Below are 24,922 nucleotides of genomic sequence, written 5' to 3' on the forward strand. Positions count from 1 at the left end.
ATAATTTAGGCTTGGGAAGTTTAATACGACTACACATATGCTTACAATAATTCATGTGCAAGAATGTTTGCAAGATTATAGTCCATGTTTCCAAGAAAACAGATTGTGTCTCCTTGTGGCTCGTTTCTGCCGGTTTCCAGCTGAAGTCATCAGCACACGTTTATGATATTACATGTGGTTGTTGAAGAAGTTATTACAATGTCACAAAGAGGATTACCATTTCAGGTGGGGAATAATTCTCGTACAAATCCTCTTTCCATACAAACAGCCCCGGTAATAAAGAATGTGGAAAAATAGGGCAAAGATAAGAGATTTCCACATAATGAGCCGGATTGCCCCGCACGCCCCAGCTGCTTTGTCCGAGCGCCGACGTTGGCTTTGTGCGGTCAGAGGGAAGCCACGCAGAACGCGCTTTTCCCTTTTCGATCCTCCCGCGGGGTTTGAGCTCACTGCTAGTACGGCAGCGGCCGCCCAAAGGCTGGGAGCTCTTCTGGCGGCCCGTGGCTGTCAGAAGAACCGCATCAAACGGCAGTCGTGCCGCGATCAGATGAGGTAAAAGTAAAAACTGAACGTGATTCACATGCGCGTAATTTAAACCCGATGGTCCAACGAGAAAATACTACCCCGCTCTAATCGGAACGTTTTATTTTGGAACGGATGAGATGTGTAATTTCTGGGGAGCGGCACGCCGCGAATGCCTGGGAGCTCGCGAGCCGCAGCCCGGCTCCAGCTGCAGCCCGCGGCGCCGTGCCCGCCGGCCGCAGGCTCGGGGCTCTCGCTCACGCGTCGCTCGGGGCCGCGAGGACGGCGCCGTCCCGGCAGCGCCGAAGCGCCGATCGGCTTTCACGGTGCGTCCGCGAGCCCCCCTTTTCCTCAGCCCGTCCTCTTCCTTTCCCCACGGGGAGCTCCGCTTCCCCTGACCGGGAGCGGCCTCGCTTCGGCGGCCCGGCCGCACCGCGGCCCCCGACCCACACGTGGTAGGCATTACCGGCCGCGCCGCTGCCCTCGGCGGCGGCGGCGGCGGCGGCGGATTCCTTCCCGTTGACGTCTCCCGACCCCTCCGCTCGCGGCCCGCTCCCCCCGAACGGCGCCCGCCAGCGGCGTGTCGGTGGCGGGGCGGGCCCGGCGCCCCCTCCCCGGCCGTCCCGGGAGGGGCTCCTTCACCTCGCGCCGCGATTGGCGCGCGGGCGGCCCCAACGGCCGCGGGGCCGGGCCGCGAGGGAGGGACTAGAACTTTCCGCGGCCGCGGGCGGACTCTCGCCTCAGCCCGCCGCAGCGAGCGCCCGCCGCCAGCGCCCCCAGGCAGCGGGGAGACCGCGGACATGACCCACTTCAACAAGGGGCCCTCTTATGGGCTCTCCGCCGAGGTCAAGAACAAGGTACGGGCGGCGCCGCCGGCGCGGGGCGAGCCCGCCTTTGTCCGCGGCGGGACGGGGCGCGACGCGCGGCTGCGCGCGGGGAGATCGCGGGCAGCGGGACTGGCCCGGCACCCCGCGGCGAGGCACGAGGGCCGCTCCCGCCGCCACCGGATCGGCGCCGTCCTCGGCGCGTCGCTCGGAGCGCGACGGGGCGTCGTCGGGGCCGGGCCGCCACAGAGTACGGGGCGACCGCCCCGGCTCCCAGCGCCCTGACGCGGAGCGCCGCGCCCCGGCCCTCGGAACAAACCCGGGCCGAAGGCGGCGGACGGTGGGCGCAGCCGTGCCGTGCCGCCCCCCGCGCCGCGCATTCCACCCGCATGACATCATGGGCACGGGCGGCGCGGGCCAATCGGCGGGGCGCCGCACAGATCGCGCATTGTCTGCCCGCGCCGCCCCGCCCCGCCCGCGGGGCACAAAGGCGCGGGGGTGGCGGCGGCGGCGGCGATGGGTCCGTGCCGTGTGAGGGTCCACCGGGCCGGGCCCCGGCGCGTCGTGGGCAGCGCTGTGGTTTAAAAAACGTAACAGAGAGCCCGCCCTGCCCTGCTCCCTTTGGCCGCGGTTCTGCGCGTAGATGTGCGCACCTTTGTGCGTTGCTGCACGGAGTCGCTTTGATTTGTTTCTGTCACGTCCTACGGATCAGAAGGTGCTGATGTCGGTACCCGGCTGTGCAGACCGCTGCCTTGCGCTGAACAGCCGCCCGTTGGGAAGCAGTAAGAAAAACACCGGTGGCCATCCCAGGATGAGCTGTGCTGTGTGTCTGCTCCAGGCAGCAGCCCTCAGCGTGATGCTCAGTAACCACTTACCTCCCACACGGCTGGCTCAGGCCTCGGCGGCTCCCTGCCCCTGCTCTGCTGGTGGCTGAGCAGAAGCGGGAGGACAGCAGAAAATACCACCTGCAGCATCAAAATGTGTGCAGAGTGCCCAGGTGGCTGTGCTGAGGCCATTCCCAACGCACTGCGGGGCTGTGCCTGCACAGCCGGTTGCTGCTGTGTGGGGAATGTCTGCCAGAGGGCCCTGTGGTGCTGCCCCACCACACTTGTGTGGCACAAAGAGACAGCAAGGTGTGTGCTTCTGCCCCTGAGTTGGGAAGAATGGAAATGTTCTGCTTTGAAAACACACTGACAGAATCACATTGGCCTAACAGCGATGCCTGTAGGAAGACAGGGTGGGAAGTTCTTTGTCTTTCCTTACAATTTCTTATTGTCAGTAGCTTCCGTAGGGCCTCCCAAGAGGGGCTCCCAGAGCGTGATGCTGATGGAGGACTCAAAGCCGCCTTGCCACTGGTGGAAGAGCCTCACGCTTCACCCTGCAGGGTGTCAGCTGCAGGCTTTCATCACTCCCCTCGGTGCAGGTGTAGGGAGGCAGGCTCTGTGGGCAGCTCCCGTTTCTGTGTAGGCTTCTTCAGTCCTGGAAATATCAGTGCAGAACAGCCTCAAAAGTTGTTCATGCACTCCAAAGACATGAATTCATCCCTTAAAAAACAATCTAGAAAAAAATAGCTTGGAACTCTGAGAATGTTGTTCTTACCATAACAAATCACATTTCAAAGCATCATGATATGAACAGATACACTGCATCCCTCCTAGCTGGAGTTGCATAGCTCTGTGCCTGACTCTGTTGTTTCCCCCAGTCCAGAGGACCAGACAAGAATAGCTCTGTGAAGACCAGAAGTTCCATTTTTCACCTCCTGCAGTGTCGTAAATCAAACACTGGAAGAAGGACATCCATTTTCCAGCTCCTAGTGGACCCTTTTTGGCACTGGTCTTACTGGGATTTCTGAAACATTGACCTTGGTGAAGACCACCGTGCTGCTATTGATGGTGTTGGTGCAGTGCACAGAGCTGCAGTGCTCCCTGCTGAACGCTGCCCGTATCAGATGCCCATGTCAGAAGCATTTGGTGCCAGCCCTGGCAGTTTCCCCTGCAGAAGGCAGACATGCTTGATAGCTGGGCTGAGCAAAAAGCTGTCTTGGTTTTAGTTGCTGTTTTTCATTTTCCCATTTGGCATTGTGTTGGTGTTGAGAGCGACCTTTGTTTGGTGTGGTATTTGAATAGATGAATATAACACATCCTGATGCTGTGTAAGACATTTTTTAAATTTATACCCCAGATTCCATCTAGCTTCAAACCCTCGCTCAGTTTGGCTTTCAGGTCTTTTTTGCATTTTTTTTCCCTCTGGAGGCTCCACCCCTTTGTTGTTTTGCTCCTTACCTGGGCTCCTTACTTCCAGTTGCCTGCTCCACTCTCCTTCCCCTCCACTCATGCAGATGGGATCTGCACTGGGAGCCCGCCAGGAGGAAGCTGTCTGCAGGAGCGGGCAGAGCAGGGTGAGCCCTTTGAAGTTGACTCCCTATTTACGTGAGATCACAGAGGATACTTGATCCCAAACAGATAATCAGCAAGGAGCCTTTTAAGCTGATTTAAATGGATAGTAGTAGCAATAAATAGTTTTCTTACTAAGAAACAGGGCAGTGTCTGCAGTACTCCACAGTTAGCGTAGCTTGAGATGATAGCATGAAGTAGAGCTGTAGGCTGGTGTTAGCTGCTTATGGCTAACAGAGGAAATGGGGAGGGGGTGGTGGAAGGTTTCATGGCACTGTCTTGCTGGGCAAGGCTGGGAGCAAACAGCAACGGGGGCAGGTGCGGAGTTGCTCAGCTGCTTCTTCCCGCTCTGCCCTTCCTGTGAGCACACAGCGGGGCACTGCTTATCTGCGCCCTCCTGTCACCTCTGGTACTCTGCCAGCTCCATCACTGTTCGTGTGTGAGGGAGGATGGGCACAGTAAGGTGTGTGCAGAGTTAAACTTGTCCTGGCAACTGGCTGTCTCTGGTCTCCATCATTCCTTCTGCACTGTTGCAGTCAGGAAACCAGCCCAGGTCAGGACTGCTTCCTGCATGTTTGATGACCAGAGTAGCTGGAGGGAGTCACTGCAGCAGTGACCTGCTGGCAGTGCAGGAGAGGAAGGGGGCAGCCTTGTAACTGGAGGCCAGCAGGCAGGGGAACCCTGGGAACAAAATGCCATCCTGCTCTCCTTCTCAGGGCAAACAGAAGCTGCCTGGTATAGAGCATTGTCTGTGCTCCATGAGACCAGCCAGGCCTAGGTGCATGACTGTGTTCTTCCTGAAACTGCTGAGGAGAAAATTCTTTTATGGTGTTTTGCTTGCTATAGGACAAAATCACATTTAATTTCTTAGTCCAGGAGTTACATTTTAACAGACATTTGACTGGGAACCAGGTTCAGATGACTATGCCTTTCAGGTTCTTTACCTCAGTGATTCATAGAATCATGGAGTCATAGAATGGCCTGGGTTGAAAAGGACCTCAAAGATCATATAGTTTTAATCCCCCTGCCATGGCCAGGGTCACCAACTTCTAGAGCAGGCTGCTCAGAGCCACATCCAGCCTGGCCTTGAATGCCTCCAGGGATGGGGCATCCACAACCTCCTTGGGATTCAGTGATAGCTAGGTGAAGTGCTGAGTGTAGTTGGTCTGCAAGGTCCTCTCCTTCCTCTTCACTTTCTTCCTTCCTTTCAACATAGAAATAATACCACTTTCCTTCTTAAAAAGTAACCATTAGAATAAACTGTTTCAACTGCACACTTAGTTTTCCCCTTCCACGCTTTGTATTTGGTATTTTCCTTTAGGAAACCTCTAGTTTTGCTCACTGAGTTTCTTTTAGAAACCTTCTGTAAGCATATTTGCTTCTGCTGAAGTGTTTTTCTACTCACATTATCTAGAATGACATAATAAAAATGAAGGATAAGGCAGTAATGAGTATCAGGGCAATGAGCACTTAGCTGTCAGAGCACAGGTGGTGATAACAGAGCATAAGGTTTCTGCATTCCCATCCTCTTGTATGGGACAGTCTGACTTTTATTCTATTCTTAAATCCTTTTTAAATAATAGCTTTAATGTGCAAGCTCTGAATTAAATATAGGTGTTTAGTTTAAAATAAAATCAGACTCTATCACCTTTATATATATTTTCACAATTTGTTGCCTGGAGAGTAAATGAAAAGTCCAGTATTTTGATGATCTCAGAAATACTTCAGTAGAAATAGATATGCTGAGAATGAGGAAACAGCAAAAGGGCTTTAAGGGATCAAGCACCAAACTCCATTTTTTTCCAATTAATTCATGCTTTCTGATAATTGCTTCTAGATCTTGAGGTGAATACTTACTGGCTAGCTATCAGGCTCACCATGCGTAGGACTGCAGAGTTTCTCTTTGTGCCCGATCTCTGCTTGCTTTTCCAAAGAACTGTGAAATTTTTCCAGCTGCCTTCAGGCTTTAGTAACAGATCTCCCATTCAAATTCTCTACTCATAACTTTCTTCTTTATTGGTTTTCTTCCAGAAATCTCAGAGTGCTAATCTTCAAACATCTCTGGTTTTGTTGTTTTTTTTTTTAATATCTGTTCCCAAGCTTCCTTTACAATTATGATGTACAAAGATAAAAGGAACACTGAACATTTCCACGACAGATTTAGAGAAGAAATCTGTAAACCAGATACATTGAAAGTACTCAAAGTAAGAAGAAAATGGCACTTAACGGTATGGTTTTGATAACAGTCAACACAAAACTGTTTACAAGCCATAGCTGTTCTGTGGCTGTTGGGTAGCCAAACTTGCCTTCAGTCCACGTTTGGCGCAACAGCTCTAAGTACCACAAAATACATGATGGCATTCTTCCCTTTGCTTCCAAGTCACACATTTGCCCCTTTCTGGACAGAAACCCTCACGTATCTGAGCATCCTGGCTGTGCACAGTTCTCACACCAGTTATGGCGGCATCAGTGCCCATCAATAGGTATGTGCTTGGTTTAGATGTTTTAAAGTAGGAAGGCCTTCTGGCAGTTGGGAGTCTTCACTGCGCTCTCAGTATTTATTTGCACCCTTTGCTGTCTGTCCGTGGCACTGTCTCCGTGTGTCTGACCCTCTGGCTGTTCCCTTGCTCAGTGCTGCTCTCCTGAGCACGTATCAAGTGAAGGTTTCTCACAGCAGCTTTAATACTGACACAGCAATAAGCAAGCCTGCTAACAGGCACAAACTGATAGCAGTGACACCTGTGTAGCTGACGGTCAGTCCGTACTTACATCTCTTTCTGATAGCAGAAGCACATGCTTTGGCACTGAAGCATTTTCCTTGCTCACTGACCAGGATGTGAGCACCTGCCACCCAGCATCTGGTCTCTGCCCCCAAGCCGCCCTGCATGCGGCATTGCTGCCGGCTGTGCAGACAGGCCAGCAGGCGGCTGCCTGGTGATGGCCAGCAGTGATTGCTGTAAATGATGACATGAGGGTCATTTTCTTCTTAGTGGTGTAAGTCCCCAGTGATCCTTGGCATGTTGTCGTCACGTTGACAGTTGGAGCCCTGGCACATTTTACAGCTTGCCTGGAATGGTCTCAAGCAGGAGCTCTTGAACCACAAGCCTGGTATCGCTGTCGGGTGTAAAGCCCCACGCCATGGCTGTGATTTTGCAAGTAAAGCCCAAGCCACGGCTGTGATTTCACAAGCATGTCTTGGCTTACCGCATCATTTCAGGGAGGAAGGCAATGACTGGCAGCACACAGCTGGGGCTCAACTCCTGAGCAGCAGGGCTGAGGTGGAGCCGGGCAGGCTGCAGGAAGCAGCAGCGGGGATTCTCACTGGGAGATCGCGTCCTGCTGAAGCTGAGGCAGCACTTTGGCTGTGCCTTCAGTGTCAAAGCTCTGTACATTTACAGAATGAATTACAGCAACCTTATTTCTGCTGGATTCATCAACTTCTTAGTATAACTTTCATTAGCGGTAGAAAAATACATCACTTGCTGTGGTTAATGTTTAAATTCTGCATCCTTCTACAGCCAGAAAACCTCTGAGGACAGCAAATCAAATCTGCCTGAAGTCATGATGATTAAATACGATTAGCAGTCTCAGAAAATAGAAAATTTAAGTTGCATTTCAATGACACATCCTTGTTTAAATCGTACAAATGATTTTGGTTTCTTTTTGTGTGGTTTCAGGGCTAGTTTGAAATTTGGAGAAAGTGACCCTGTTACATTCCCCATGCTCAGTCAGTACCGGTAGGAGGCAGATGGATGCGTGCGTGCGTTGTTTCAGGACAATGGCACATCGGTGGGTTTTTCACCTCGCCTCCTTCTGTAAGAATATTAATTCAGAGGGAATGTAGAGGGCTGTGATTTGCCTTGGAGAGTAAAGGATAGAAACTTCTCTGTATTCAGAGCTGCTGGCTTCTGTAGCTCCGTAACACCATATACACTGTGCATCTGACACATCCTTTTAAGGAAAACTTTTTAGAGATTCCCATCCCCTACGGAATGGTACAGGAAAAGCCTTCAGTAAAAGTGGGCCCGAGGCCAGGACACGTAGGGCAATTTGAAACAGATTTTTTCTAAGTGAGATCATGTGAAAATCCTTCTTTTCTCTGTAAGAGGGACTCTTTTGCTTAAAAATGCCTTTCGTAACTCTTTGATTCTAAACAACTGTTAACTTGTATGGCCATATCCAGCAGCAGCGTTCTCTTCTGGTAAATATTTTTGGTTTTGCAGCATTGCCTCAGTAATGTATGTTGTCTCTATTTAGCTTGAATCACTCAGTGTTCTTCCTCAGTGGTTGTGACTTCCTTCAGGTAGGCAGTTCTGGGTTCTTGTTTTCTTAAAATGAACAAACAGATAAATGCCAAACTCTGCCAACCTCTTGTTTTTTCTTAGAGCAGTGCTGAGTTGAGTAGCTATGAGCAGACCTAACGACAGCTCCCTGCTGCCTTTATAAAGCCTTCTCTCCCCCGAGGCAGACACTGTTCTGGCATCTCCTTGCCTTAGTTTTCTTGCTGTTCTGAAAGGCTTTTATGAGGGTGGGATCTGAGCTGCTGTGCTGAGGGCTGGAGGAGCACAGTGTGATTCCAGACAAACCTCCCCAGCTCACCCAGCTTGGACACCGCTCCTACGAACGCTTCACACAGCTTCCCTGATAAGAAAGATCTCCCTCTGTTTTCCTGTCAATATTTCCACAGCTACAGCCTCCTATTTGCAGGCAGATAGTTTGAATTTATTCCTGGTTATGCCTGAATGAGACTAACTTCCTTGAAAAGCACTTTCCTGTTGTCTCCAATCAGTTGACTGAACACAACAAGTCTTGCAAGCAAGAAACAAGGCGCAGAAGGCGAACAGATGCAGGCAGCATTTGCTTGCTCCCAGGTGCTCAGACAGAGGCAGCTCTGCCCTGGCAGTGAGCGGGGAGCCCCACAGAGCCCTCCCTGCAGCACACAGGGCAGGCGGCTGCACGCTGCAGTTCCTGCTGCCTGGAGAGCCGGGAGCTGCCACAGCTCCTGTAATGCCACACTGCTGCTGCCTGAAGTTGGGTCATAACATGTGTGTTGAACCAATGAAGTATGTGTAATTCAGACCTATGTCACCAAACGCTTGCTTGTTTTTGCAAGAAACTGTCTCTTTACCTTGCAGAATCACCATAGAGATCACTTCCAAAGAAAAGTAAAGAGTACACTTAACTTTCTCAGAAAATAGAAGACTGTTGTCCCTTTCCTATGGCCTGTCCTGAGAGCAGCCTTTTATTGTTAACAAACGATGGCATGGAAATGGTTTCAATAATGTTGAAAAAACACAGCAGGTTTCAGTAATAATAAAAAAACAATAAGATTAAAAATCAGAGACAAAGAGCTGTTTTTCTGATGGATAGGAAAGAATTAGCACCAAACATGACCAGCAAAGGGAGAGGTCAGTCATGGCACCTGAGCGTTTTGTTCTACAGAAGAAGGATGGAACTTCAAATATTTCAGGGTTGGGATCTCTCTTACACATCATTTTAATACGGCATTGCCCTGCACTTACTGCTTCTTGTGTTCCTGAATTCACTGCAGTTGAATTCCACAGCTTATGTAGTGGTAACCCAGAGTTCTGGATGCTGTGCACACCCCCAGCAGCACTAACTACTGATATCCAGTGGCAGTAACGAGATTGTATGATCTGTGCCAGTCACTCTGGGCAAAAGGACTTAGCAGGAGGCTGACAGTAACTGTAAAATGCAATCTGTTATGTGGCAGGGAAGGACCAGTAACTGGTTTTGGTGCAAAATCTCTCTGCTCACGGCAGATTTACGTCAGTTGGCCAGGAAGAAACTGCAGAAATAAGTCAAGGGATGTGTTTTGCTTATACAAACAAATCTGTAGGTATTTTTGTAAGGACTTCGGCTGCTGTAAAAGTGCAGTCTTGAACTTTATAACGCTTCTTTGTACAGTAGTCATGCATTTTGTGTGATTAATTAAGCATGTGTCTAGCTTAATCTTCTTTTAGATTCTTAGCCGATTCCAATCTTTTTATGCTGTGTTCTGTATGTATGATGTGAGTAGAGATGGATTTAGATAGAGATGCAAATTCAGTTAGATGCCTAAGGTATAACAGGTGACAGGCTGTCACCTGCTGGGATCTTTGTCCCAGACTGTAGAGAAACACATATTTTCCTGACAAATATTTGTTGTGGGTGCCTCAGTGAGCCCACTCAGAAGCACGCTGGGACTGCCTGGACCTAAATTTCAGCAGCCTAACAGCAACCACACAGTTGTTCCTGTTACTGATAGCATGCTGTGCTCTGATCTGTGTTGTATCAGTTCAGTAATACTGGACAGGGCTCAAAAGCAAGGAGAACCTTTTCTCAAGAAGTAACAGGCTTTATGCATCGTGTGGAATCAGTGCTGCCCTGGTGGAGAAGAAACTTTATATTCTTAAGCTTTTTGTGTAATGATTGTGCAGTGATTTCATAAAATCATAGCATCACCAAAGGTGGACAGACCTCCAAAATCATCCACTCCAACCCTCCATCTCCCACCACCATTTCCTCACTACACCATATCCCTTAGTAGAACATCTGAACGTTTCTTCAACACTTGAAATTTTTCCTAACATCCATCCTGAATCTACCCATTATTTCAAATTATTTCAAATAATGGGTAGTGAATATTACTCAGAGTTTCTTTGCAGAACACAGTTTAAGTATTCAGCGAGATACAGAGTAAATAATGCAACACAAAGGGCCTCAGTATCAAGAAGAATGTGTGATGACAGGAGCAGATGTTGCTGCAGTTGGAAGCAGAGCTGATGGCTAAGGAGGCACAGAGGCCTGTGGCTGTGACAAGAAAAGATAATGTGAATGTGAGGAAAAACTGAAAACAAATGGGAATGCGAGAGAGAGCTGCAGTAATCCAACAGCACAGCACAACTGGGAACCAGTTCAGTCTGAGGGCAGGCACAAATCTGAATTGTTAGAGCAATAGAGGGAAGACGTGGGAACACCTTGACTGGTTTGCGAGCAGTCCCAAAGTCCTCCTGCTCAGCCATGGAGCAGAACACCGCGTTCTTCCCACCTGCTGCTCTGGCAACAGAAGCCCTGCGTGCCCTCAGGTGCCTTGGGCAGGAGAGGAATGGAAACCGTGTGGCATGGCTTGCTTCTACTTTGCAGAGCTTAAGCTGGTGCACGTGGAAGTAATGCCGGGGAATTTGGATTAATTCTCATCCATCTCTCTTTTAAAGATTGTTCTGATTTACAGAGGAAATGTTGCTGAGTTATCAACTATGCTACAAATAACAAGATTACCATGAAGCAAAATGGATCCAGTTGTAAAAAAAATTGTACTAGGTAGGGTAGTGGTGGGATACAATGGCATTAGTGTTAACAGGGTGGATTTCTTGCTTTTCTGTAAACAATCCATAATGACAGAAAAATGCTCAACTAGCCGGGCATACTTAACGGCAGCTTTCATTTTTTCAAGTTTCTCTTCAGTTTTTATCTGGATTCCTGCATTTCTTTTCACCTTTGGGTTTCTTATGTACAATCCTGCGATATCTATTTTCACATGTAGTTCTGATCAATGTACATGCAATTAATAGGGAATTTTAATTTGTACTTATGGTGAATGTTCACTGAGTTGCTGGAAGCTCAGATGGCAAAAAGCTGCACTCGATGGTGAGTTCCTTTCACTGCCTCTTCTGCCCCACTTTCCATAAAATCATAACTCTATTTTCCCAGTGCCGTTGGTTCTGTGTCTCAGTTTAAAGATCATGCTCTTTTGTATTCTATGACTAAAGCTCTGTTGGCAAACTTACTGGCTCCAACAAGAAGTATTACACTCCTTCACCTTTGAATCTGAAGTCTAAGTATATAGGGTGACCTATTTACATTTCAGAATTTCAACTGCAACTCAGGTGTATAATTAAAAAAAAAAAAAAAGTAAATTTAGACAATCTTTAGAAAAAGAGAGATTTGGCAACGCGTTATGGAACAATAAACAAAGAACAGAACAGGGAGCTCAGATGCAAAGAGCTGGAATGCTGGAGAATCATTTGGGATCAGTGCTGTAGCGTGCCTCACTCCCACTTGGGCAGGCACCCATTTCTTTTGTTCCAACTTTAACAAAAATCAGTTTCTTCAGGTGCTGCCTGGTCCTGGAACGCAGTGTGCCTCCTGCCATATGTGCCATATGTGCCACATGCTGGCCGTGTGAGCCCTGCAGCGCGGGCACGCAGCCTGCGGCATAAGGGAAAGCTTCAGGAGCACTACCAGTTGCCGGCTGTTGTAAGGCAATGGGTGACTTTATCCTTTATAACTGCTTTCTAGTTACTGAGTTGTGTGTTTGTTAGCCTCAGTGACTTGTAAAAGCTGCGGAGCGTGTTTAAACTTAATCTTGAAAAAGTGTTACAGTGTTTTTCCAGAGTAGCAGCAAGATAGCTGAACTCTTAAACTGGAGATTTGGCACAGGTGTAGCTTTTAATGTACAGTGTGTACTGTGTAATTTGGAAAAGATTAGTATGAAAGGACAACTGAAAGTCCATATGAGATCATTTATGGTGCGAAATACTGGCTAACATCTCTCCAACTCAGCACGCTACGGCACACTGAGCAATTCTAATGATCTGCCTGTGGCCCTTGAACTTTGAAACAAAGGCAAAGTTACCTTCACAAGGAATCCATACGCTTGACAAATAAGGCGATGATTACTAGTCTTGTATTAAACTTGGGGGGAGGGTTTGTATGCTTTAAGATCAGTCCTACCTGCACAGCACAAGACAGGAAGATCAGAGTTCCAAGAATCCCGAATTCTCCATTTGCCAAAATAAATATATTACAAGAAGGCATGGATAGTATCAAATGCTGCAAGAAGAGTCAGTGTAAACTATCACCGGGAAATCTTTCATCCCACATCTAAGGAATTGTGAAGGCTGTAGAGGAATCAGGTTTTACTCGAGGACTCAAGCCTAATGTGGATATTGGCATAAATGTATGTGTATCAGATTGCTTAGCGTTATCTGTGTGTGACATTCCAAGATGAAACTTGGCATTGGAAACAGGAATTGCCTAGTAAAAGGCAGGAAGGACCGACTTACTGGTGTCCTAAGTTCTAAAGCCAGTTCTGCCCCTCCCCTCCTTCCACTCCACAAAGGAAAAAACAAATCTAGGAAACAAAAGCCAAAAGACTTCCACCTGTAAGACTGAAGCACATCACTTTGTTAGTAAAGTGCTTTCTTTAATTGATCTGTAAGAAAAGATGGCAGAAGAGATTTTAGTTTAATTTCATACTGCATTAATAAACCTGGGTTTTGCTTGTTCCTCTGCATCATTGATGAGGCACTCTTCTATCCTGGTTCTACAGGACAGACACTACAGCAGCAGAAGCACATAAGCATCTGAAACAGCTTCTGGTGAATTAAAATTTATATTCTTAATACAACTTTAATGTATTATTAAAGGTATGTGAAGCTCAGGAAAAAGTCAGAGGTAGTGTCTGTGATCTCATCTGGTGCAAAAGAGTCAAGCTCAGAATGTTCTTGTAAAGCACGCAGAAATTTTCCAAATTTCAACCTCCCTTCCCAACAATTCAGACACAGTGGGAGTGTTTTGCAGAGATGTAACTGAAGTATTTTGTACAGCTTGAGTTAAAAATGAGTGGGTAATTTTAATTTATTTTGTATATTAAGTGAACACAGTCCAAAAGGACAGCTTTGAGCCTAATTTTTCTGCAGCCTCTTCTTGTGACTTCCAGTAGCAAGGTAATATATAATGTCAGTCTTCTGAAGGCTACCTATTATGAAGCTATCCCATTTCTATTTAAAATTAATGGAAAAAAAAAACTTTGTATTTTGTTAATTTCCAAATTTTACATAGCTTTTTCTGTATTGAAACAGAAGCCAACTCTTCACACTACAAACTGGCCTAGCAGTCAGGAGCTTGTTAACAGGCAAGTGACACCTGCTTGCTTCTTCCCACAACCACACAGCATTTCTGGCTTTGACCACTTGCATAGACTTCCATCTCAGAGAGATTTCTAACTACATCTGTACCTCAGAAGTGTCTACAAAAGCGGCAGCATTTATAGCTTTATGAATCCTTCAAGATTTATCAGAACAAAACAAAGAAATTTTCAGTTGGCATCCTGTTATCTGGTTTTAAATCACATTTTAGTGTTTATATCCATTGCTTCAATTTCATCTTTTCTACAGGGTTCTGAAACAGCAGCTTTTTCTAATGGCACTGATGATGAATTCTTTGAAATGAGCTGCTTAGCTACCACTTTCATCTTACTAGAAGGTGTCTTCTTCTGTGGACATACAAGATTTAAGTATTGGCCATGAAAGTTCAGCATTAAAAAGGATCAAATGATGGCATGTAGAATTGTAGTAATGGAAAAAGCCATAATATTTCATTTATAACAAAGCTTCCAACTTTCCCCTCACAGATAGCAATCAAAGAAAGGCTGGAACAACTGATAGATACATGGAAAATATGAAGTATTCCCTTGTTTAGTGTTATGTAACTTCTAACTGTGACACCAGGAGTAAAACAGAGCTCAACCCAAAGCAAGCAGAACACCTCCCCTCCAGTAGCACTGACCCAGCGCCCGCCCAGCTTAACTTACCCCTCTTGCTTAGCCTGAGTTCTGCATTTCCACATCTTTTATCTTTTCAGATAGATCAAGTATAATTCACAAAACCTGCCACCGCCACCTGACATTCAGTAACCTAGTTGCCTGCCTGTTAAAGACATCAAACCCTTTGCCATGTTTAAGTCAAACAAGTTTCAGTACCTTACTGAAGACAACTCAGAAAATGAGTAGACTTAATAGTAATGCTTTTGGTGCCAAAAATGCAAGTTTCTTCATATGATTTTTTTCCCCATCTGTAGATAAGCACAGTAACGATACCCCAACATACTTTAAAACCTCTTGAGAAACTGAGGACTTAAATGATGTAAAGTATTCCAACAAAGTAAATATCTTTCAAGAGACAGGATGAAATTCCATCCGATCCCTTTCAAGTACCTTTAGTTAGTTATTTAGTGTTCATCTCATTTGTGATCTCAAATATGGAATGGATATTAAATGAGAAAATTTTTGCCATTGTTTCCCTTTATATACTTGCAAAGACAGCCACAAACACACAAGTGCTGGTGGGACTCACTCTAGTCTGACTGCCATTTTCATTGACTGTAAACTGGGGGAAGGAGGAGACGAGTGATCTTTAAAGCATGTCCCTTGGTGGAATCACCACTTTTCTGCAAGATCAGTTTGTGCCCTGGTTATTTCCTTACTTACAAAGAGGAAGAGACAATAAGTTCAGCTGCAGGATGGCTAAACTATCACTTAGCATTGTCTTTAAGCCAATGCGAAACAAATCACCTGAATGTTCAGCTAGCATAACATTGTATTTGTATTACTGAAGAATAGAGGAAGAGACTTGCTCTGGCCCCTCTCTGAACGGTGTGCATGTTAGAACTGTGATCTTAATGTGGCACAAACTGTCTCCATCCACACAGCCAGTCCCAACTGCCTGCTCTCTGCTCAGTGGAATATCAGAGCATACCATGCTCTGACCTTCATGCAGGTTCTTTTTCTAAACTTGCCTGTTTTTGTGCCTGTAACTTCAGATTTTGCCTGGGCACTTTAGTAAGGTCTCTGTGTATTCTTCAGTGTGGAATAATGATATGATGCTATGTTTTAGACTTTGGGGATCTTTTTCCATTGCCCAAAATACTTCAAAAAACAAAGAAACAAAATCTCAGCTACGTCCTCAGTTACATCCATGACTGCAGCTCTTCTGTGAGTTTGGCAGAACTTGAGTAGCTTGTTCTGATGTTACCAGGAAGACAGATTCAGGGTGTGATCACACGCGCCGTGTTTCCATAGGAAACAAAAATAACCATGAAACTAGTTTGTGAGCTGACTGCCAGGTTAGGAAGGAGAAGGACAATAACCAGCTTCCTCATCGCCATTTTTGAGGCAATGAATCTTTCTGGCTGGGGCCCCTTGCAAAAGGGGCTGCCTGCTCTGTACTGTTACTACAATCACTAAAAACACAGCAGTGCTGCTTCTGGCATTAAACTAAAGGACAAGATGACTATCTTCTTTAAAATTAATTAAAAAAGAAAGACACAAAGGTGTGGAGGCTTTCCCTGTGGAGCTGTGAACTTAACAATTCACTTTTCCAGTCCATTTCTCACCTTCTAACTTCAGAAAGATATTAAAAAAAAAAAAAAAAAAAAAAATCACTTTCCTTATCCTGGGCAGTATTTATTACTCGAGCTTTCTTCTCTGCCATGAGAAAAGAGAGCACGAGGATGGCAGACCACCACTGGCCTGAGCACCGAGCTACTCAGAGCTTTTGCAGAACGCTGCCCAGAGTTCTACACAGTGATCAATGAGGGAATTCTCCTGACCTGTAACTTAGGCACCACAGCAGCACTACTACAAACAGTTAAGGAAAAGGAAAATAGATATTCCTCACATAAATTTCTGAAGTAAAGCCAGAGATATAGGAATTTTCCATTCCCTTAGAAGAAAGAAGAGAATGGCATACTGTGTGATTTCTAGTGTGGTCGGTTTGGAGTTGGGGAGAGCAATGCTAGCCAAGATGTAGTACTTGCCTCAATCCAAGTAATTCACGTAGGTTGGAACTGCAATCTCCTGCAGTATAAAATGGTTGCTGATACCTAGCTTTTCTGAGCCCAAGTCTAAGACAGTCTGCATCAAGTGTGAAACTTCAGGTCTGCATGTGACTGGTTTGGCCAGGTTTCCCACAAGGAATTAAGCGGTGGCCAGCAGGGCTGTCAGCAAGCAGCAGTGCAGGTGCTGCTCAGCCTTGGTGGGGCAGCTCGCTCATCCCCAGCCTTGCTTGCTGTGCCAGGTGGGACAGCCTGTATTGCACACAGAGAAGCGCTGCCAACCTGTGCACCAGTGGAGGTTAGTTGTGACATAAAATCATGTGCTTGGATAACTTGTTCTGTTTGCACAAAAAGGAGCAAGTTATGTAGGACTAAGATTGCTTTCAATGATGTGAACCCTTTTCTCCAAATTGCCTATGTTGGGAGCATTGCAAGAAGTAACAGATTTAGCCAAAGGAAGTTTGAGCTGCTTTTCAGCATCCTTTGAGTGGAGCAGGGAACAAAGGGCAGAGCTGAACTTGGCCCCCGCTGGCCTGATTCGAGCGTGCTGCTTCCCACTGACTTGCAGCACGTGCAGCACCAACTGACACTGACTGGTGAAGACTGAGTGTCTGGGAAAGGAGTTTTTAGAGTCACCTTGCTGACAACTCTTGGCCTCTGTTTGATGCCTTGAATTCCAAGGACTGTTGCAGGTTTTCTCTGTAACATAACAGTGCTTTGCAACAACCTTGCAATTAAGACACCAGATCTCTGCTTGTTCCATTTGAGTCTCCCAGCAAACCCAAACAAAAGAGATACATTAGGGATTCTGACTCTTCAATTGAAGAAAAACAACAACAAACCAACAAAAGACCCTGTCACCACACACAACCACCCAAGTCCCCAAAAAGGTAACTGCTGGTGTTGTGGTGATGGAGAAAACCTAACAATCCATCTCCATTAGTCATAATCTAGCTAAAGCAGAAAATCCACTATAATCTTCTCATAAATAACATCAAACCTATTAAGTATAAGTTCCTGTCTGGAAATCTGTGTTGGAGCAGTAGTGCTGATGGTTTGGAAGTCTGGAATTTTTATTTTTATAAACTACTGTTTCAGTTTTTACTTGCTGCTGAAGTGCAACTTATGTGTAAAATACTTCTTCAACAGTGTCATTATTCCTCTGCAGCTGTCCAAAGACTATGCTTAAGTTCTAACAAATCTTACAGTAGGGAGAACTGGTCAAGTGCTTCAAAGGAGTACTTACAAATAAACATTTAGTAAAGGCGTAACCATTACAGTAAAAGGAACAAAAACTGTACCCTGATACTGAAATACAGTACTGGATAGATGCTAGAACGTACTCTCTGAAACACTTAGGGAAGGACTTGCAGTTTTTTCTTGTGAAGTAACTTTGTGACTGCTTGTGTTACAGATTGCCCTGAAGTATGATCCCCAGATAGAAGAAGACCTGCGTAACTGGATAGAAGAGGTTACAGGCCTGAGCATTGGTGCAAACTTTCAGCTGGGACTGAAAGATGGCATCATTTTATGCGAGTAAGCATTTATCAAGTAACCTTATTTCAGCAGTTTTCTACATTTGCAGAATGCAGATGGATTTCCTTCAAACACATCAACAATGGGAGTCAAAGATAGCTGGCAGTAGAGGGTGGGAGACAGCTTTTTTAAAACTGTGGAGAAGAATCAGAATTTAACTCAAACCTCCTTTATATTTCTGCAAAGATTTCTAAATATATCTGAATGTAATGATGAGGCTCTTTTTTATAATAATGAAATGGCACACAACAATTCTAACAATTCTTGTGACTTGTCTGTTAGGTGTATCAGACCGAGGTCTAAGCGAGGCACGCTGTATAAATAAAAAGCCTAAGCATTCTGATTAAACTAATGCAACTAACAGAGTGTCACTGAAAATATTATATAATGCCTACAAAGATGGTGTATGGATGAGATATATTGTTTAAGAATTTCCCTTTTTTTCACTCCCTAGGCTTATAAATAAGCTGCAGCCAGGATCAGTGAAGAAAATTAATCAATCAAAACTAAATTGGCACCAGGTAAAACAAAAAAACAACCCAAAACTATACCTCTAACCCCTCCAACTCCCAAATGGTTCTTTTCCATTAACAAATTTTCTGTGAATGTCTATGCTTTAAATCCTGATAGCATCAAGTTTTGTACGTGTGTAACAAGATACATGCACCAACAGTTGAGTGAGGTTACTGCATATGTGAACATCATTTCATAGAAAGCAATTCTAACAGCTAAGATGGCTCGTAAATGGCAGCTGACTGTACATATTTCATAATAATGCTTTAGCTAACAAATGAAGTTTCAGGTGGAGGAAGAACACAGAGCCATATAGCAAGGTCTTTTCCAAGTTTAAAGAAAATACAATGAAATCAAAACAAACAACCAAACAAGAACACCTAACTAACGCCAGACGGCTAGCATATTCCATCTGGGCAGTTCTGCAGGTCAGCAGCTTGCCTCTACCTGGATATACGAGGTCACTGTTGCGCAGCATCCTCCTGAGAAACCCCTAGGGGTCATGGGGAACAGTCTTTGAGGACATGTTTTGCAACAGAACTCAGAAAATACAAATAAATACACTAGCTATTGGACTTCAGTACATCCAGGTTTGGTCTTTGTGGCTAATGTATCTTGCACTTTTTTTTTTTTTAAATCCCCTTTGTGACTATCAAAACCAACGTGCCTTTAGAACATGTACTTGAAGGGTTTTTGCCTTTACTATCATTGAGTCTAACTTACTGCTGCTGTATCAGTGTCTTGTTTTTATTGTCTTGAACGCTAAGAAATGCAGTGGAGGATTTTAATCTCTCTCATGACTCCTGAAGGAAAGGCAAGATTGTCTTTACTCACATACTCCATGTTACTTCCCAGTTTCTACAGCATACACTGCTAGTAAAACCCAAAAGCTTCTCTGAATTTGTCCAAGTAGGTGAGCAGGACAGCACCTTCAGACTAGAGTAAATGTTCTTACTACTCGCATAACTATGTTTTAATTATCTTACAATCAATTCTTGAAGTTCTGAATTAGGATTTCTCTGGAAATGGACACAGTTGAGTTTTGTCATCAAAATAACAGATACTGATAGAGAGATGCTGGATAGACAAACTCAGTGTGATTTCTGAAGTCCACATTAAAACTAACAAAAGTAATCTCAAACTCTTGAGTAGTTACTCTTAACCATGCCAACTGAGGTGTTCCATTCCCACAAGGCAAAGAATGTGTGTAAAAAAGCGAAACGAAGCCAATACCAAGAAGTTCCATTTTAAACTAATTACTTAGTTTTCAAATCAAAACACTGAATAAAAAAAGGGCTTTTTTGTTTCTGTTTAGCTGGAGAACATTGGGAATTTTATCAAAGCGATCCAAGTCTACGGCATGAAGCCACATGATATTTTTGAAGCCAATGATCTTTTTGAAAATGGAAATATGACTCAAGTACAGACTACTCTCGTGGCACTAGCAGGTCTGGTAAGTATTTGTACCTCTGGCGCTGGCAGAAGTCCAACCTATCAAGAGGGGATAATAGTATTGGGAGTCTGAGAAACTGCAGAAATTGCTCCTGAGTCATTCCTTGAGCAAAAGCTTGGAATTAAGAGTTAGGATTTTTGACCTGAACTAGGGAGGCTCACAAGAGAACATTAATCCCTACAGATTATCCTTCTCACTCTGACAAAGATCCTTAGGTATCTTAGCTTCAGAGTGCACGTTCAAATGGTGACAGAAATGGTTCTCTCCTCCCACCCCTGACACCACATTTTCTCATGAGATAATCCTGCTTATGGCATCACTTGAAAGACCAAGGACAGGTACAAAGGCAGCTTATCTGTCAGCCTAGGTCTCCATACCCGCTATAAAGAAAGCGTTCCAGTCACAGAAACTCTGCTCAATGCTGAAGACTCTATTTTCCTTCTCCCTAAATAGGCAAAAACCAAAGGCTTTCATACTACAATTGATATTGGTGTCAAATATGCTGAGAAACAAGCACGAAGTTTTGATGCAGGAAAACTAAAAGCTGGTCAAAGTGTAATCGGCCTACAGGTAAGTGTGAAATTCTTGTTTGCAGTTACATTTCACAACAACTTTGTTTTAATTAACAGGGATATTTCTAATGCAAAAAAAAAACAAAACCAGCACTGTTACAGTATATTCTTGTCATGGAAGGAGGTGTGGTGTTTTAATTCCTGTACACAGCTGATTGAGTTTATATGCTCATGTGACCACCGAGGTTTTTGTGTTTGTTTTAAATCTGTAGTAAGAGCAATAAGGAGGAAAAGATTAGCTAATATTAGCTGTATCATCTTGGTCCCTGACAGTGGCTTTAAAAGGAGGCTGAACAAAATTGTACAATTCTTGGGGTAGACAAGTTCTGGCAGTGACACTGAGTCTGTACTGTCCAGGGTAGAAGCTGATGATTGTATTTTGATACACACATCTATTTCTTACTGTATATGCAGTTGGACAAATGCCAGTCATGAAATGCCTTGGGATGACTGTTAATTTTACTTTCTCTTTCTAAGCTCATTATGGAGAAGTGGTAACTTATTATAAGTAGTGATCAAGCTAGATGAGAAAAACACACGTGGGAATTACTTCTTCTGTCAGCTATCACAGCTAGCAACTGTACTTGTTTCCTTACACTGTCTTGTTGTACAGATAAATCACTTTTTCTGTCCACCTCTTGCTTCTCCCAATAAAGATGGGCACCAATAAGTGTGCCAGTCAGGCAGGCATGACTGCTTATGGAACTAGAAGACATCTCTACGATCCAAAAATGCAAACTGATAAGCCATTTGACCAGACAACAATCAGCCTACAGATGGGCACTAATAAAGGAGCCAGTCAGGTAAGGAGGACTATGTGTGACATTTCCAGAAAAGATTGAGCACTCAGCCTGGGCAAGCGAGGAGAGTGCAGCAGAAGTGTCTTGCTGACAACAGCAAGAAAGTACAATTCAAACGTACTTCTGTGCAGTAATTGAACAACTTAAATTTTTCATCGTTAACTGGTATGTTCTGTGCTGGAAATCTTCAGGCATAAAAATGACGCTGTACTTTCAGAATTTTCACCTGGCTGTGTTGCGTCAGAAGAAAACCACAGCTGTGTTTCCAGCATTAACTAAGCACTAGAATCACATCTTGGGCAGCACCTCAAAGCATTTTCTTTTTAAAGAGAGAGATTAAATCGATCTTTCAGCAGGGTCTTTTTTACTAGTGAACGCTTGCTGCTGTTCAGTTGTGCTTGTAGTTTCTAGCGCTTCCAGTGAGTTGTACAACTTGTAATAACAGGCCTCGTAATCACAGCTCGTGACCTTACTGAACCTCTACAATCCTGTTTTACTAGGCTGGTATGCTGGCACCAGGTACCAGAAGAGACATCTATGATCAGAAGCACATATTGCAACCTGTGGATAACTCAACTATTTCATTACAAATGGGCACCAACAAAGTAGCTTCACAGAAGGGAATGAGTGTGTATGGGCTTGGACGGCAAGTGTACGACCCCAAGTACTGTGCTGCACCTACAGAACCCGTCATTCATAATGGCAGCCAAGGAACAGGAACTAACGGGTCAGAAATCAGCGATAGCGATTATCAGGCAGAATACCCAGATGACTATCATGGAGAGTACCAAGATGACTATCAAAGAGATTACCATGGTCAGTACAGTGACCAAGGCATTGATTACTAGATTTGCATCTGAAGCTCAGTATTAGTCCATTATTTTATTCAGTAAGAACGAAACTAGCCTTGTGGAATTGTTACCTGTCTTTCCTACAGACTATACTTAATGTACCTAAAGAAATACTGCCTTACATACATTCCTCTTTTCTTTCTCTGCCCTTTCCCTGTCTAGTTGCCTTTAGTGCTGTAACAGTTGTAGTCTACAGCATAACCAATAACTGCATATGAAGTAAAAAGGAATACTGTGAAAGGGGGAGTGCTCTTGTACAGCCAGGTCTTCTAATAAGGAGCTATGCATTTTTACAATCTACTTAAGTAGGTTTTTACATACCACATTAAGCCTTCATTTTACATATTTACAGCTTTTCTGTTTTCCAGATGAAATCAAAGAATTTAATGCTCAAAGTTAAATGTGGTCTTGGCCAATTAAGCCTAAGGCATCACGTGAGTGATTTAAATCTCATTACTATGTTTTTAAAGTATTGTTTGCTAATGGTAAGTCCCGCATTAGATGTGTGCATTTGTGATTTCAAATTCATTCCATTACTCACACTGACCAAACTCTTAGAAATAGTTGTCTTACTAAAAAGGGAGCTTGTACAAAGTCTTGAGCCAATGGAAGTCCCATGTCTGATGGTGCATTTACCTTATATTGTGCCATAATATATCCATGTAGAAGTGCTTTTTCTTCCTTGAACTGTATTTATTGCCACACTTCTCAAACTGATCCCAGTGTATTTTTATAAATAAATATTTTTTCTTAAAGGTATGTTGAAGACCCCGTCTCATTTGTTATGCTACCATAATTAAAGAAGAGATAGCATAGAAGTTACTCCCAAATCATCACCATCATTGCCTGTGTTAAGGGTAATGTAGGACTGCTGTCTGTTGCAATCCAAGTTCTTTCTTTTCTGCAGGATTTAATCTAACAGCCTAGTAAAAATGTCCTGGGAGTGAGTGACAGTGACTTAACAAGAAAGGAATGTAGCTCCTTCATAGCAGAGTTCACTTCCCCTCTACGTGACTGTGAGATTATGACTAGAGATCCTTCAAAGTTCACAAAATCCCTGCCCCTTTCTCAAGGCAAATGAGGAACTACAGATATTTAACTCTGCCTCTCCTTTGGCCTATAACCTTCATACCATCACTTGCAGAATTCACAAGACAGAGTATGTAATGAGATACCCAGATCCGCATGTCTGCTGGTCTGAGTTCATTAGATACTAATAGCAGAACTTTATTCCTAAGTGGGAAACTCTTTCTTGCCAGAGTGCAGCTAGGCTGTACTAATTCACCTGGGCTCTTGCAACAGGAGAAAAAAAAAAACCAACAAGGTTCTGCTGGAGGGTGGGGAGTACTGTCACTGAATAGAAGATATCTTAAAGTTACTTGCTGTGTATTTTAAAGTTATTTATATTGATATGTTTTGTACCTGCAAGCAGTGGACTTGAAAAGGATTCTTCCCTCAAGACTAGAAATATTAGTCCATTTCTTCATATTATCTTAGGGTGTAGTGATTTGACTTTCACATGACTTGTTGAAATAAGACTTAGCTTATTTACTTCATAGAATTTTAAGTTGGAAAGGAGCTCTGGTGATCGTCAGTCCAAGCCCTGCGCCTTAGGCGAAGGAGTGACCAAGATGTCTGTTTAGACCTGCTCTTCCTGAGCTATGCTGTTGTCCCCTTCAAGATACTGGTATTCAGCAACTTACACCTAGGGTATTAGATGCTGAAAAGCAGTACTGTGATTAACAACAAAACACTTCAGTAGTTTGGGTAAAGGCAGGATCTCTTCTGAAAGCCTTCCTGCTCTTCCTGAAGCCAGAACATGCTTTGAACTACTTGCCCGCATTTATTTTATATGTACCTGAAAGGAGGCACAAGGCACACAAACAGTTCCGTGTGCCCATTTCTGTCACTCACCAGGGGTACCTAAGAGTTTGAAGACGACACCAAACAAATACAAACTGCCTTGCTTAAAACCTGCTGCAATATGTAGTTTTCTCTTGATATTCAAATAGCCCCAGCTCCTGTTTTTTTAAGGGAATTACAACCATACCTTCAATTCCTCCAAATCCAGTCACCTGTAGCTGCAGGAAACTGCATCGATCACTCCAAGGCTCCACACACTATTGGGCTGCTCTCCAGGTAGGCACTGCAAATACCTAAAGCAGCTTGGACAATTATCTGATGGCATTCACAAGAGCTCTACTTTCAGCCTGCTTTAGTTGCCTGACCATGGTATCCTATAGGGAAGCAGAACAGCAACCAGTTTCTGTAAGGGTAATTTATTCTTCAAGCTCAGGTGAGGATTTGTGGCAGGCAGGAATGCTTCATTTGGAGGCTGTTGACATAATGACTAGCAGCATGTGTATGATTAGGAAGTCTCACGTCACACCTGAAAGCTATTTTAGTTAAAAGGACTAACTTAGTTAAAAGGTATGCACTCTGAACTATCCTCTGAAACCATGAGATTGTCACAGCTGTAACTCTTTGGCTACAACATTGCTTACATGAAATACACTCAAATATAATTTAACTGGGAAATTCATTAACTTCCTTCTTTAAAAAGCAAAACGAACTTAGTAATCATCTAGAAGTCCTTTCTCCACCCAGCAGCTGCACTGGGGGCAGTGATACTGAATCAATAATTGCAATGAACCAAAGAACCTCTGAGACTGGAAATCATTTAGAGATTGTCCAACGTACAGATTATCTATAAATGGGGATACACTTCTAAAAATGTCCCCTCCTTCCACCATTCAGCAAGTTCCCAAGTCAGGGGCTAAGACATGCAGCATAAGCATGAATACAAACAGAAGAAGACTCCATTCTGTAGTAATTGAAAC

At 44.5% G+C, this 24,922-nt stretch overlaps 1 protein-coding gene across 1 annotated transcript; it reads left to right on the forward strand.

Annotated features, from left to right (window-relative positions):
• Positions 1 to 1,250: 1,250 nt before the first annotated feature.
• Positions 1,251 to 22,841, forward strand: CNN3 (calponin 3). The gene is made up of 7 exons (XM_042820226.1): positions 1,251 to 1,379; positions 17,772 to 17,893; positions 18,348 to 18,414; positions 19,722 to 19,859; positions 20,313 to 20,429; positions 21,088 to 21,234; positions 21,732 to 22,841. The coding sequence occupies exons 1-7, from the start codon at positions 1,323 to 1,325 to the stop codon at positions 22,077 to 22,079; spliced, it is 996 nt and encodes a 331-aa protein (XP_042676160.1). The 5' UTR covers positions 1,251 to 1,322; the 3' UTR covers positions 22,080 to 22,841.
• Positions 22,842 to 24,922: the final 2,081 nt, after the last annotated feature.

This window comes from Centrocercus urophasianus, unplaced genomic scaffold (genome assembly GCF_019232065.1).
Source record: "Centrocercus urophasianus isolate 14NV4802_14NV808 unplaced genomic scaffold, USGS_Curo_1.0 seq_18, whole genome shotgun sequence".
NCBI classification, from domain to species: Eukaryota; Metazoa; Chordata; class Aves; order Galliformes; family Phasianidae; genus Centrocercus; species Centrocercus urophasianus.